A 15,060-nucleotide genomic window follows, 5' to 3' on the forward strand; every position below is an offset into this window, starting at 1 on the left:
TGCATCAAACGTTGCTTTCAATGTACATTATTGAAAAATGTTATAAATACTATCAATTCAAAGTATTCCTATCCCTGTGACAAGTATGTAAAGTCTCAGAAATAGTCTGTAAATGTTGTTGTGTAATATGTATGAAATGTTATTCTGTAAAGATCGTATTAAATGCCAAATATTCATCGCTGATCTGGTAATGTAATCTTATAAAAGGCTCACATTTGCATGACCCCAATTAGAGTGCAGATTCATGGAAGGAAAAGCTTTGAATGTTTCCGCAGATGAGATGATGATGACATCACTGCAATAACCTTAAACTAGTTCACCAAAAACAGGTGGATATGCCTTGGAAATTTAAGGTGTTAAGTTGGTGTTTCAAATGTTTTATTTGAAAGAAGCACGTGAAACAGGTCTGTGTGGGCTCTAAAAGAAAAGCTTATTTCACTGCTGAATTCAGCTTTGGCCCTGTCACATAATCTCAGCTATACGCGGTAAAGCGGAGCCACTGCTGGCATCAAAGTATAATAATGGACTCTCTCTGGGGTCATGGATAAAACAAATATTTAGCAGGCAGTGTTTGTCGAGAGGGAGTTTCTCTCCACTCTGCCACTTTATACAGGCTGTTTTTTTTTAATGATCTCTCTGTGTTGTTCCAGCTTTTGCTCTTTTAGTCTGGGAGGCAAACTAACATGCAGCACTTTAACATCTATAGACAAACACAAAGACTAAGCGGACCATTATATTTAGTGCAAAGTGAAACAACAGGATTTCACTGTAATCGTTTACATAAGAGATGCAAGTTGATTAAATCACCAGATTTTCAGGATGTATTGTATTATAGATAGATATATTATCAATAAATGTAACTTATTCGATTTACAAAGCATGCTAGTTCTGTATATTCTTGAACATTATATGGAACATTTATGTTTTATGAGATTCTTTACTTAACTGTAAAGAGTATATTGCGAGTTATGTTTTTGTTTGAGACCCTGCGTTCCAGTATAGGTACATTACATTTGGCTTTTCTCCACGTTATGCTTCGCTCTGCTTAACATAGAAGTGTAAAGGGTGCGCCCGCTTCTCCGTTTGTGTGGGCTGGGATATTAATGCATAAGTGCTCAAGGATAAGAGATTAAGAAAATGGATGGAAGTCTTAATCAGACAAAATTGTTGCATGAATTATTGAGCTTTTTGGGACAGCAAGTATGTGTGGAAAATGTAAATATTTGAAGTGGATATTTGATTTTGTGCACAAGTTTGCGCAAATGTTATACATACTAAACATGTGTGCTTCTCTGTGTGAAAACTGCTGCTTTCATGCACTTTGTCCTTTACTTTTCACTCTTACTAGCATTCTCTTCCACCCACTCAGATTTACACACAGACACACACAGACACACACACGCACGCACGCACACACACACATTAACCACATGCTGGCTACATCTGAAATACCCTCTGCTATCTTATCCCTCAGAGGAGGCCACCAAAGCAAAAGCATTGTCTTCAAATGTTGCCCATCTGCACGGATTACAGCTTATGTGTGTTGAGCTGCATGTTTGCACCTGCTTACGTAAGAGGTCTTTTTACCTTAATTTAGGTGTTCTCTTTCTTTTTCTTTTATCTTCTACTTGTTTATCTTGATTTCTTCCTCGGTTTCATTCTTTCATTCTCTGTTCGTTTGACTTTTTGAAACTGTATGTGTGTTTTAAACAACTACAGAGGTGTTCATTGTTTCTTATAGTCATTAAATGCCTCATTCAGTTAATAAAAGATACATTTAGGACTACGTCAGTGTAGACGCATGTTTGATATTCAGACACCAAACCACCGTGTGGGAGGATGTATACATGTGACCAGGGCTCTGTATGTGTGAACTGCATTTCCTGTGCTAGGACATGATTCGGGGGGAAACTGCAGGGGGTGAAACCTGCCAAATATTCAGTGCTGTACGTGTAGTTAACTGGGTTGCAGGCTGATTTTGTAAGGTGGAAAGCCAAAGTGAGATCATCTGAGATGTAATGCGCCCCCACCCCCAGTTCTCACATCCTGTTCCCCTTCACCACCTTCTGCCCTCCATCCCCTTCTTTTCAACGTCCTATTCTTCTCTTTTTAATATCCCCCCTCCATGTCTTTTAGGTTACTGTGTTTGTCTACAACGACCTAATGCTGGTGACGAGAGAAAGCGAGCCAGGCCGATGTAATGTACTTCAGAGTCCTCTGTACCTCCGTCAGCTGCGACTCCAGGAGGGTATGTAAGCCTAAACACGGGAACCGTGATTCATAGATGTCTGAGACGTTGAGGTGGTTATATAGATGAAAAAAATTCTTCTTTTGTGCACTAACAGATTTCTCAACAGTCCCATAACAGCCAAAATCTGTGTGCAATCTGTGTGTGTATGTTATAAAGCTAAACCTTTACAATTCACCACAGAGTAAGAAAGGAAGTGTAGCACACAGAGGCTGTGCAACCAGAAATAAACACGGGGAGCTATGACTGCAGTAATACTTTCAGCTGAGTTTAACCAAAGGATATTTAGGGAAAGACGGTCCAATTTCCTGTTGCTTTGTCTTTTTATTTCACCTTGGTGTAAACAATCATCTCCTCTGCTGTTATGGAGAGAATAGTTTGGCCAGCATGGCCACGCAGAGCACAGACAAATCAAATAAATACGGCCCAGCGTAAATATCTGTGTTTAGAGCAGCGGGTGAGGACAGGGATGGGGTCAGGAGGCATTACTGGGACAGGGCCGGGTGAGAGGGGGGGCTGCTTAGACATGTGCATGGGCAAGAAACTGTACTGATAAGCTGACTGCTCCGGAAGTGGGTTTAAACCAAAACGCAAGCTTTATGCTTTGTGATCTGTTAATGTGATAACAAAAAATAAGGGAAAGGCTGTCAGAAGGAGAGTGTGTGTTCTGTACCAGATCAGTGTGGGGGAATCACCATGTAGGTTTTAGGGTGGCTTGAGAGAACCACAGAAGCACTGCTATGATTATGTAGAGAATGAGGATTACGAGTTCTCGCTTTCTAATATGATTACAGTTATAATAAAAGAAAAGTAACATGAAGGTAAAAACAGGGTGCAAAAATCTTGGTTTTCACTCGGTAACTAAAGCAGGTGTGAACCAGCATTGTACATGTATACAAAGTACAAGAAATGTTGCTGTTTCTTAAGTAGAATTAAGTAGAATAAAGCTAAACTAATAAAAGAGTAATGAAGCAGATTCCTTTCTTCCAGAATTTGAAGTTTGAATTCTCCCGGCACAACAAGCCATATCTGTTTGGCTGCTGTAGTAAGACAAAAGAGATGGTTTTATGTTAGTAAAACAGCACACTAAGAGTTGATTTCAATACATATCTTAAGACCTTTAGTTGAATAAACTTGAAAAGGCTACCCAGCTTTTTTAAATTATTCATTTATTTATTATTTTTTACAGTTTTGTTTTCTATAGAGAAATCAGAGCTCACTTTCAGTATTTTCACAGTAACTGTATATTGGATCTAATCATTTCTGAGTCCTAACTGCTTTGTTTTTGTAGTTTTGTAGTTTTTAGTTTGGACTACTTGTACTTTTTCATTTTTAGAGTTTTATTCCCCTAAGACAAGAAGATTAAAAAGATAACAATAGATAATAGGACATGGAGTAAAATCTAACCGAATATTTAAAAACCTTTTAAACTTGTTATCTAAAATATAATAGGTCTTTATCATCATTATTCATGAAAACAATGAAAATACAAAAACATGCAATAGCGTGAACATGACAAAAGGTAAGCACAGTGAGGTAGTGTATACAGAATAACAGTGACATGTTTTTAAAAATTGCACTTCCTGCTCTTTGGGTAAAGATTTATTACTCCACAGCTGTAAGGAGGGGAGGAGGGGCAGTGCTTTTTACTGCCAGTGAAAAAAGATGTTTTATAATCTTTTGGTTTTGGACTTGATTGATCTGACTTTCTTCCCAGAACGCCGGGGTTAAGAATAGGTGATGTTTAGAGTGGGTGTGGTCCAATGTGATACAGCTGGCTGTCTTTTGGTTTTGGCCACTGAGGGAGGGTAGAGAGTCATCCCGATGATGTGCTCTGCTGCCTTCACCACCAGTTGTAGGTCCTTTCTGTTCTCTCCTGTTCAGCTAGGGGGGGGGGGGGGGGGGGGGGGGCGAACATGCTTTAACTTCCTCTAGAAGTAAAACCTCTGTTTGGCTGTCCCCACCTGATGGGAGATACACGTGGTCCAGGTGAGGTCAGCTGACATGTGAATACCAACAATCTACGTCCTCACTGTGTATGCAGAGTGTGTTTCCTGACGGCCTCTATTGTTTCCTTGGTTTTTGTTGGCAGTTTGTAGGCAGTTTCGTCATTGGCTGATATCAGGCCTACTATGGAGGAGATTTTACGATGGAGTTTGTGTCAATTATTTTTCATGTTGTAACAATGGACTGAATAATGGACTTGCTCATGAAGTCATCCACTGATTTGTGGACCATAGTTTTGAAGTTTAGCATCATTGACATTCATTTGCCAGCTTTGTTGTGTATTTTTTGCAATCAATTCGATCAATGCGTTGTTATAAAAATATCTCAAATCTTCAGAAAAGCGCTAACTGAGGTCATAATTTATGAGGGAAGCAGGATTGTTTTCTGGACAACCAGATCTCTTTTTGAAGCCAGAGCATTTGTGGATTTCTGACTGTTAGAACTAATATAGGTCCTTCCATCTTTTACACTCCTTTATTGACAAGTTTTGGTAAAAACTTTGAAATCATTCTTTCATTTTAACAAGCTGTTAAGTCAGAAATATTTGTGACACATTTTTTGACAGGGATGAACGGAAATAGGACATATTAACTAGTTTTATTAATTGCAGCATTACATTGGAAATGCATTGTCATAGGATTTGACTGAAACTAGTAGCACTTCTGAGCTGTTCTTCTCTGTAGACACTGCTCCTCCTCTGGTCCAGTTCTGACCTCCATCCTGCACCCAAACAATCAGTGATCAGCAGGGTGGGGATTCAACTGAGTTTGCGTGTCTGTGTGTTCTTCATGAGAGGACACACACACACACACACACACACACACACAAATCTCCACCCTGAACCCTGTCATTGTTATTTTGCTTCAGCAGCGTCACTCAGGAAAGAGGCGCCGGGGGATTGTGTTTGTTTCAGTGAGGGTGTGTTTTATGCATTTGTGTGTGTGTGCGTGTAAGTACACAGTACACGTTCAGTAAAGGGGCTTTCCTGTGTTCCTGCCACCCCAATACTAGGCAGAGGAGCGTGGGAAACAATGAGAGAGTAAAAAACACATGTAAAGCCAAAATTACACTGTGTCAGTCTAAATATTGTTATTACACTAAACAAGCTAACAAGACTAACGCTCACCATAATGTGAAACCTTCTGACTCTTGAACCAAAATTCTTTATCTTTTACTTTCTTGGTACCAGGTAATCTCATCTTTTTCTTCAGTCGATTAACGAGAAAACTTGAGTGACTGTAAAGAACTGCAAGTATTATACCTCAGACAGCATTGTATCATGGTTTTCTTGATCCACTTCCATTTCAAATGATAACTTTTTGGAAATTAAGTACAAGTTTATTAAAAAAATTCTATCTTTTAAGAAATCTTTAAATTGTTACAGGATGTCTCCATCGGTATTATTCTCTAATTTAAAACTTAAACCTTACTCATATTATTAGCTTTTTACAATCCTGTGCAGTATGACAGCACTCTGCTTTTTGACATCAGAAATATATCCAACAGTGACCTCTGCTGATGCTTCTGCACATCACACGGGCTTTGGTTATACACTGTAGTGGTTCATTATAATGTGGAGAAAAATTAGAGCCAAAAACAGAACAAAACACACACAAAAAAGCAGCAGGAAGAGTTTTGGGCCTCCGTTGTTGTTTCCTACTGTCACTATTCAGAATCTGGATTCACACATGGCCTTGTAAGTATAGAAAACATGTGTCAATTTGTGCTTCAGAGAAGAGATAAAGTTTTGAATACTGTTTCTCAGTGTTGTTGGACTGAAAAATGACACTTCCTCACAGAAACTGTTGCATCACAATGACACCATAAAACACCATACAGTCTTCTCAGGTTGGCAAATACGGCTTTCACACAGATGATAAGACGTTTTTCTGCTACAGAGCATTTAGGAAGGTTGTAGGTTATGGACCTGGCATTTTGTATTTCTTAGATTACCGGACTGCACATAAGCAGGGGTGTCTTCCTGTGTATATTTGACCGTAGCTGACTCATCATTTTTGGTTGTTGTCACGTCCTGGTGAGATTTAGTTCAGAACCACTTGATTAGGTTTGGGGAAAGACTATGGCTTGGGGCATAACAGATGCAGATCACATGCTAAAACCTTCTCCTGTATGTCCTTTGTTACATCTTCTGCTTGAATAGTGGTTTGCCTGAAAAAAAGCCAAAAATGACTAGAGATTTTAAAGCCACAAGGGGTCGCCTAAACAAACATTGGCTTTTACCTCCTCAAGCAATCGCCCTACGGTGTTTTGCAGTTTTTCTGGTTAGGGTGTGCTCCTCTAAATGTATTTAAAGGTAATCTGAGCTACTAAACTTAAATGGGGGTTAAAACTGAAAAGATGATCATAAAGAGGAGGAAAATCCCCGTTTAAACAGCATTTTGATTGTAAATTCTTTCAACGGAAAGTGAAGAGAGGTTGCTACTTTGGCTTCTTGCTCACTTCTTCTCAGCTGACAGCTGTCTCATTTGGTTTTGTTAAACAGAGTAACAGAAATCATCAGACACAAACCCACATAGTCCCAAAGCGTGATTTGACCATCCAAAAAGCAATTATGATGGAACATTCTGGCAACTCTAACACTGCTGCAGCCAGAGGGGATTGGTCTTCAACCAGCGCATTACACATTTCTTTCCTCTTTCTTGCTCTTGTTTGTAAGTTTATGAACAGACACGGGGGAGTATTAAATATGCTGGTTGGGTTAAACTTAAATCAGTGTTTGTGACAGTGCAGTTACAAACTGTTATGTATTAATCTTCTTTCTGTCGAAGTTAGAACATTTCCTCTGAAAGGTTGGGTTCTTTTTCTTTTTTTAATCCAAGCAATTTTCCACTAATTTCCAATGGGTCATGCTCAATTAATAAAAAAAAGTGCACCAGTGAACATCAGAGACATTTGAATAAAAGTGTTATTTGGTCATTCTCAACAACAATCAAATGAAAATCATATCAAATAAAATCACACACACATTCCAGTAAGTGAAACTCATTTTTAATGTCTTAATAAACAATTAATATCTTTTAATAATTTGACTTTATTACCTTATTTGGCTTCGTAAGACAGACAGAGATAGATCTGTGGATGGATAGATTTGTTGATCTGTGTGTCTGCTTATGCGAAACAAAACACAACATTAAACCACGATGTATAAATTCTGGGGGTCTGAGTTCGACTGCGTGCGTTCACTCGATTACAACCATTTATCTTGACTCCAGACACACAGGCCTGTCTCACAGAGGGCTTTCTCAGTGAAATATGGGAGGATGTCTATGAAGCTGACGTACAGTAAAAGCTTTCCATCAATAAAAAGCATTAGTAAAAAGCATTTTGTCAGTATCGTAATCGGAAATCAGGAATGCTGCTTTGTGTACAAGAAGGACACGAGCGAGCAAAAAAGAGCGCACTAGAGTTGGCTTGGCAAAAAAAAAAGTCTTGTTAACATCATCGTCTTCCTTAATTTGTCTTGCAGATTACGCTGAAGAACTGAGATTCTACCTTATTCACATGACGGAGGTAAGAGAAAGTGTGTTTATGTGCGTGTTTGAAAAAGAAAAATTAGCAAAGACGCAGAGCGCCAAGGAGGGTTTAACTAGAGCGGCCCATTTGGTCTGTGAGCCAGAAGGGGCTATTGGCTCCGCTGGAAATCACATTTCAGGCAAGAAGGATTAGCAGATAACTTTAATGAAAGAGTTTTTTCTCCCTGTGTTTTCCTTAGTTCTGACTCCATCACAGGCCTCACTCCTTCACACGTGATTTTTCACATATGTTCCCTTACTGGAAACACTGAAATTGTTTACTTAGATGAAAATCTGCCAAATCATATATGCGAAGCTACCCCTGTGGTGACCCCTCATGAATAAGTTAGCAGTAGAAAATAGCTTTTTATTGAGATATTAAGAAATAAACATAATCGTCATCGAACACGTTAATGCGTCAAACGTGATGCGTCTCTCTGTTTACATCGTGATTTGTTTTGTTGCTTCGTGTGGGTGCGCTTATAAAGAAAAATAATAATAACTTCATGCATCTGCTGTGAGACCTCTCAGGCTGGCATTTTGAGATAAAAGGAAAGGTGCCATTATCATTGAAATGAAAATGGCTCTCTAAAGGCTAAATGTTTTCCAGTGTTTAAAAAACAAACAAAACATGGCCATAACAAAATCCCAGAGGTCTGAAATGAGCTCATATATATTTATAATGTAAATCACATTCATGAATACCTGTGTGAGATTTCATTTAGTGAATCACAATCAGTTTTTTTCTCTTACTGAGCTTAAAATTAGAACTTTTTAATCAGTGCTGCTAATTAACAGCAATAATTAGTCAAATTTTCAGTTTTATTATACATGACCTTACCATCAGAATCAAAATCAGAAGACGTTTTTATCCCCAAGGGGCAATAAGAACAATAAGTAGCCAGTCATTTGCTTTCCTCTTCTTGAGCTGCCCCTCCTGCTCGCACTTCTTGCTAACTTGATTGCATTTTTTTTAACGCTGCAAGGTGCACGGAAAGGAAATGAAAAAGCAGGTTTCATTATGCTTTTAATGTTGCCATACATTATATTTTCATCACCTTTTACAAATTGCTATCATCCGCCGTTTCACTTCCTCCCCTTCCACAACGTGCACACATCTCTTATGCTGTTGTTTGCATTCAACTGTAAGAAGCCCTTAAGCGTAATAATATGATGCAGCTCCATTACTATGCAAATGTTTCGAAGACTTATATAAAAACATGTTCAGCGTTGGAAACCTTACTGCAGATTAATCCAGATTTTTCAGCAAGTCATCTGGCAGAGCATAAAAGTATGCCTCAAAATGCTTAAGCTATTAACATTGTTTAGAAATCAATAATGAGAGAAAAAGAACACTTTAAAAGTGCATTTCTGTTTTATTTAATAAGAAACTACTTCCAAAAGGAAACCACACCCTAGTGGAGTTGTTTGTTAGATGTCAAATACAGGATACTGTAAGAAATATCTGACAATTACCAGGTCAGCAGTCAGGAACACAGACATGTCTGTACACATTCCTGTATGCTGTATGGTTACTGAAGATTAAAAGAAAGCCATCATCAAAAATGTAGACAGGCCACCAAGTATTTGTGGCCTGTCCTCTACTATTGTAGATGGTGTTTTTTTAAGCCTGCTGCTTCTTGTTTTGTCCTCCATTTGTCCAGTTTCCTCATCCCAAGTGCTTTGGGGATGTCTTTGTTAGTGTAAAATACTATTGTGTGTTACCTTTCAGGTGTAAAAAGGGGGAGCAGTTGGGATGGACACCCAACTTTGTGAATAAAACAACTTGAAAATGACACGATGTAGGATTTTCAAATTCATGCCATTGGTGCATCTACCAAAAAAATCTCAGACCAGCTGAAATCTTGATCTCACGATCAAGGTCAAGTTTTCTGAAAATCTTGTGAACATGATAACGTGAAAGAGACGTGATCTATGATTTTGCAATTGATATAATAAATGCACCTGTTAAGAATTTCACATAAGTTTCAGTCTCAGTGACCTCAACCTCAAGGTCAGAGGTCAAGTTTTTGGAAAATCTTGTGAATGGGATGACTCAAGACGGGAGTCACCTAGGATGTTCAAACTTATTTCATAGGTGAATGTACTGGGAGACTGAGGTGAGCACTAGTGGCTTTATGCTATTTGAATATATGAGATGTACAACTAGTGTCCCATAAAGATAAAACAAAGTTACTGTTTTGGAAGCTACTTTTAGTTAAGCAAGGAAACACATAGGAGGTATTAGGCATTATTATCTTTACCTTACAATATAAATCACCTTGAGGCAACCGTTGTTGTCATTTGGCATTATATAAATGCACATGATAATTTTTAAGACCCCTTTCTTACACTACAGACTGAAGTTGTCAGAAGTGGTTTAGAATATAAACTGAAAACATGAACCAGTTTCCTTTTTCACAATCCAGTCAGACGTCTGCCGTTTGTTTTAGCTGACAGTGTCTGCTCATCTGGTTAATCTTTTCACTGAGCAACAGTATTGCATAACCCCCATCTTCTTTTTGTGAGCTGTGCACACACACAGACACACACACCTCGTCACACTGTTTTTGCTTTGAAATGTGCTGCGTAACCTCATTAGCAGCTTATGAATCTTTAAAAGGGTCTTTTTTTGTTTCTGACATTCCAGACATAATGAGAAGGGCCTAAAATCTGCCCCACTGGTTGGAAAAGAAAAAGGAAAAGGCTCCCATATTATTCACTCTGTCCAATTAGACAACACACATATAGAAACTCTTACATAAAGCAGAATGGAAAAGAAAGAGACAGAGTTTGAATAAGTTAATGGCAGGTTTTGGGTGCAGTACAAAACATTAAAAAACATGTTTTAGTGATTATATATCAGCTGTAAATAACTCTTATTGTCATTTGTCAGTGTTGTGCTGCTGATATATCTGTATATCTGCAGGGCTCTTGTTACATATATACAGCTTGTCAGCTAAGACAGCTGCAACAATCCTCCCAAATCTAATGCAGCATATATGGCAGGTATCATACAAGAAGCCAGTGAGTTGTTGTTTCCAGACAAGATTTTCTTGGCTTAGCTTCCTGTTTATCCGACACATCCATCCAAACTGGCTAATACAGTGTAGGTCCTCACTGTGCTGCCAGAAAACTGTAGCTTATACAGTCATGGACTCCATACGATCTTTGAAGGTATTCTCTGGTATCAGGCATGGAGATGTAGGCAGAAAAGCTTAATTCCTGCAACTTGTTAGGTGGGGGTGGTCATGTGGGGAATTTGAAGCCAAGCCAACACCTTGAACTCGTCATCTCTGTAAAAAAAAAAAAAGAAGAAATTTATACAGTTCCCTAAGCTTCCTGATATTGCTTAAAGGGAGCATTTATCCGGGAAAATGTATCAGTCCAAGAACAGAGCCTCTGTGATGATCCTTTTAGGCATGCTGACTTGTTCTGTGTCTGTAAAAGTTGTGATGAGGGATGACAAATGCAGCAGTGAGACCTTGGATGACAGTAATGGAGACAAGTCGACAGTCCGAGACTATGACAGGATCGGTGGAGACTTCACCAGCGCTGTTTCTGTGCAATTCTGGCCATTAAACAAAACCCTTCCTATAAATTTGGACGTGTTAGAAATAAATGATGAAACCCAGGTGTTGTAGCTAATTGTATGTGAATATATAATTACAATTTGGATACATATTAGCTGGATTAAATGCAGTAGCCTAGCTTGATATTAAGGACAGGTTGATTAGAAAAAAATAGAAGTGCTCATTTAAAACAGCTGTATTGTATTAAAAAAAAGGGCTTTTTATACACGACTTACTCTAAGATGTGAAATTTATCAGAGTGAAATGAGTGGAATTCCACTGCTTTCCCAGCATTCACAGTGTCGAGATGATCTTCCCTGATTCTTTGTTTCTTTATTAGAGGCATCTGTACTGAGTGTCTTATGCAGAGAGGCCGTAGTGTTATCAACACAACAGTTGGCTCGTGTGTGTATGTGGGAGTAAAGTTATCTGCCCTCCATTGTGTGTTAACACATCAGAGTCTTGATTAGTCTCAACTGAGTGGTTATGTTCCCTTTAATAGGGTGCATTGGTTTGTAAAGTGAAGAGTAAAAGACACAGATAAAAGCACAGATAGGGAAAAGATATTAAAGGAGTAGTAATAGGGGATCGTACCTCCTGACCACCAGAGGGCAACGATGTGTTGAGTAGCAACAGTTAGCACAATAGAGAATGTAGCAGAATGCCTAATTGAATTGCACTAACATGTTAAAGCGACCCTGTTCATTGATGTACCGTCATTACCTTTGGCTTGATATACATTGTGCACAAATATTAGTAATTCAGTTATCGGACTAAAAGAAGAAAAGAAACCTGCATTTGTACACATCCACAAAAAATGAAGACTCCTTTAGCATTTCTTAACTGGCGCCCTTATCGGGTTTAATCAAAAATATTAATGTCAATGCAAATACAGCGTCAGATCTGATTTTATTTACCATTTTCTGACACGTCACGCTTAATTTTCATTTTTAAGTAAGATTTAATAAGGTTTATTTTTACTATGATTCTCTTCTGGACCTCCTTAAGAGAAACAGCAGAGACTTTCGTTCTGCAGATGTGAGAAAAGCTCCCGTTTCTCATGAAATTGTAAACAGTTATAAAATCCTCTCTCTTAATCTGTCTGCCTGTGACACTGTTACAGTCCTCTTCCTTCCTTTTGTCTACTCCTGCCCTTCTCCTCCGTAACTGGAGGTCATCCTATTTTAGATCTCGCTCAAAACAGGACTGATCTAACCCAGATTTATACGTGAAAAAAAGTGTGTGTGTGTGTGTGTGTAGAGGGACAGGAGGGTGCAACTGGAAATTCAAGTGTGAGTGTGCGTCTGTAAGTGTGTCAGTGACGCAGGAGAGGAGAGAAAGTAAGGAAGAGTTGAGTAGGTAAATGAAAAGAAAAAAAGACAGACAGAGAAAGGAGAGACAGTTGAATGAGATTATTTACCGGTGGGCTAAAATCGTAGACTGATCATGGGCAACCTGGCTGACCGAGTTGGGCCTAAGAAAAGGTTCGTCAGGGAGGCGAGCTCTCTTCAGCAGCACCTGCTATCTGACAGTGGAGATGTAAGTGTCGAGAGCACTCTTAAAAACAGAGACTTCTGCTGCTAACTGACTTCTGTGTCAGGACAGCAAGAGCCGAACTCAAAGTGGCATTTTCTAGAGTGATAGATAACAGAGGAAAATTATTCTATCTGTTAAAAAAAAAGATTTTCTGGTTGTTTTTTCCTCATGGAAGTTAATTTATCATAGTCTGAACATGAATATAAACATTCATTTGGACAAAAGTTACCTGCATGTGTGTAAATTTAGAGGTTACCTGTGAGTATTTAATGGAATGTAATAATCTGGTGCTTTATGGCGTACCAAAACTTCCTGTCTGAGTATAGCTCTTCTAATAGTTGCTAAAGTGTGTGGATTATTCAACAAATGAAAGATGAGAATTCCATTAAGTGAAGTGCATGGTCTCTCATTTACCACCGTTTCCAAGAAATTGCCATTAGTGTCTGACTGCAGCGCAGTGGAGCACCAAAAAACAATAAAATTATAACTTCCATCTTCTCAAAGCCCTGGCTGAAAATAGTGCTTACCTTTAACATACAGTAGAGAAATCCTGTTAATAAGTATCTTCCAGTTGTTGGTTTAGAAATAATTGCCTTTTGTACATCGGTAGTTATTCTGTGGCATCTCCACAGAGTAAGTAGCTCTGTGGAGATGCCACAGAATAACGAAGAAGAGATCAGATAAGCGGAGACTCTGCCAAACTAGGTGAAATCACAGTGTGATTTCGAGGCTGGAGAACAGCAAGGGAGCGCTGTCGTCAGGCTAACATAGGACAGTGTTTTGAACTCAGATGAAATTTATGCAAACTGCCTGTAGAATAAATGTAAAGTGTTCTCATTTTATTACGCACAGGGCGATGCAGTGTGTGGTTTTTTCATGGAGTAAATAAAAGTTGAAGACTCACTGTTTGAGTCCAAGATTAAGAAGATGTCTCAGAGGTGCTTCTGTGTTTTTGCAGTATGCCTTTGTCTGAGGTTCCACACACATTCGAATTTCCCTTTGCTTTAAGTTGCATCATTGGCTGCATGATACACTGGCTGTCACTTGCAGTCTGAAGGCAGGGCACGACTGATACGCAACCAGGGGCTCTTGTCAGCAAAATGCCTACTTTATGATGGCTATCCATTACAGGGCAAGGTTGGGTCCAGTCTCTCAGGGGTCTAATTGAACTGAGATGTACCCTCTTCCCTCAAGCTGAGTCACAACTTAAAGTGTGCTTGGCTTTTTGTCTGATTTGATATGCCAGCGCAGATTGGGCTGTGCATACATCTAAATTTAATCACTTAAAGACGTCCATCTTAATAAAATGATTGCACTGAGATCTATGACAAAGACAAAGTACTCTCTTGAGCTGCACTAAACTGTGGTTTATCTCCCTATTTCATCAGGTGTAGAGCAAATCGTCTTCAGCATCTAAATTATTCATAAACCTTTAAGGGTGAAGAATCATGAAGTAATTTCCAAATCAATAATATATGTTTCCCCTGTATGACATACTTAGAGTAATTAACTACAACAGGCTTTCACAACAACTTGCAGACACTTTGCTATCGACTGGAAAAGTTTATTAAAAAAAGCATCTTTGTCTATGGACAATTATGCTTATGCAATAAAAGCACAGCACACAGTCATATGAAAAGAGCAAATAAGTTAAATTATCAATGAACTCCCTCACTGGATAGTGATGGAAAGAATGCAAAACTTCTGCTAAAAAAAGGCACAAACTGAGAGAAAAAACTTTTGAAACAGTACTTGACATCTGTGGGTCCTGTCATGTGCTTACCATCTTCCCTGGTGGCTTTAGGAAGGGCCTCGGGCCAAGAACTCCAATTTACATGCTCTATTCGTAGCAGCTCTGCCGATGCAACCCACAGAAGAGCCCTGAGCTCAAAAGCAGACAAACAAATGAGAAATAGATTAAAGAGTGTGGGAAAAACACGGAGTCATGAGGAAATGACATCCTGCACATTTCATGTGGAACTTGATTTGTGAATTTCTTTGTGCAATTTATTGACAGTTAATCACACCATTACCTGCTAGCCCGTGAAAGAGAGAGATGAGAGATGCAACGAACCTGGTTTTCAGCTTGAAAAACACACATTGGCTCAATGGATTTAACTGGGAAGACTATAAATATTTTTTCAGAATAGTGCCATCATGAGAC

At 38.8% G+C, this 15,060-nt stretch overlaps 1 protein-coding gene across 5 annotated transcripts in view; it reads left to right on the plus strand.

The window, feature by feature from the left end:
* rgs3a (regulator of G protein signaling 3a) overlaps positions 1–15,060 on the plus strand; it is a 155,563-nt gene that overhangs the window by 71,956 nt on the left and 68,547 nt on the right. For all 5 annotated transcript variants that reach the window (XM_085413984.1, XM_085413987.1, XM_085413988.1 and 2 more), the window contains 2 exons: positions 2,137–2,248; positions 7,743–7,786. In XM_085413984.1, the coding sequence (XP_085270110.1) occupies positions 2,137–2,248; positions 7,743–7,786 (156 nt within the window). The remainder of the gene's footprint in view (positions 1–2,136; positions 2,249–7,742; positions 7,787–15,060) is intronic.

Source organism: Rhamphochromis longiceps, linkage group LG7, assembly GCF_057381845.1.
Source record: "Rhamphochromis longiceps isolate RC_006_pf linkage group LG7, R_longiceps_female_GT1.1, whole genome shotgun sequence".
Classification (NCBI taxonomy): domain Eukaryota; kingdom Metazoa; phylum Chordata; class Actinopteri; order Cichliformes; family Cichlidae; genus Rhamphochromis; species Rhamphochromis longiceps.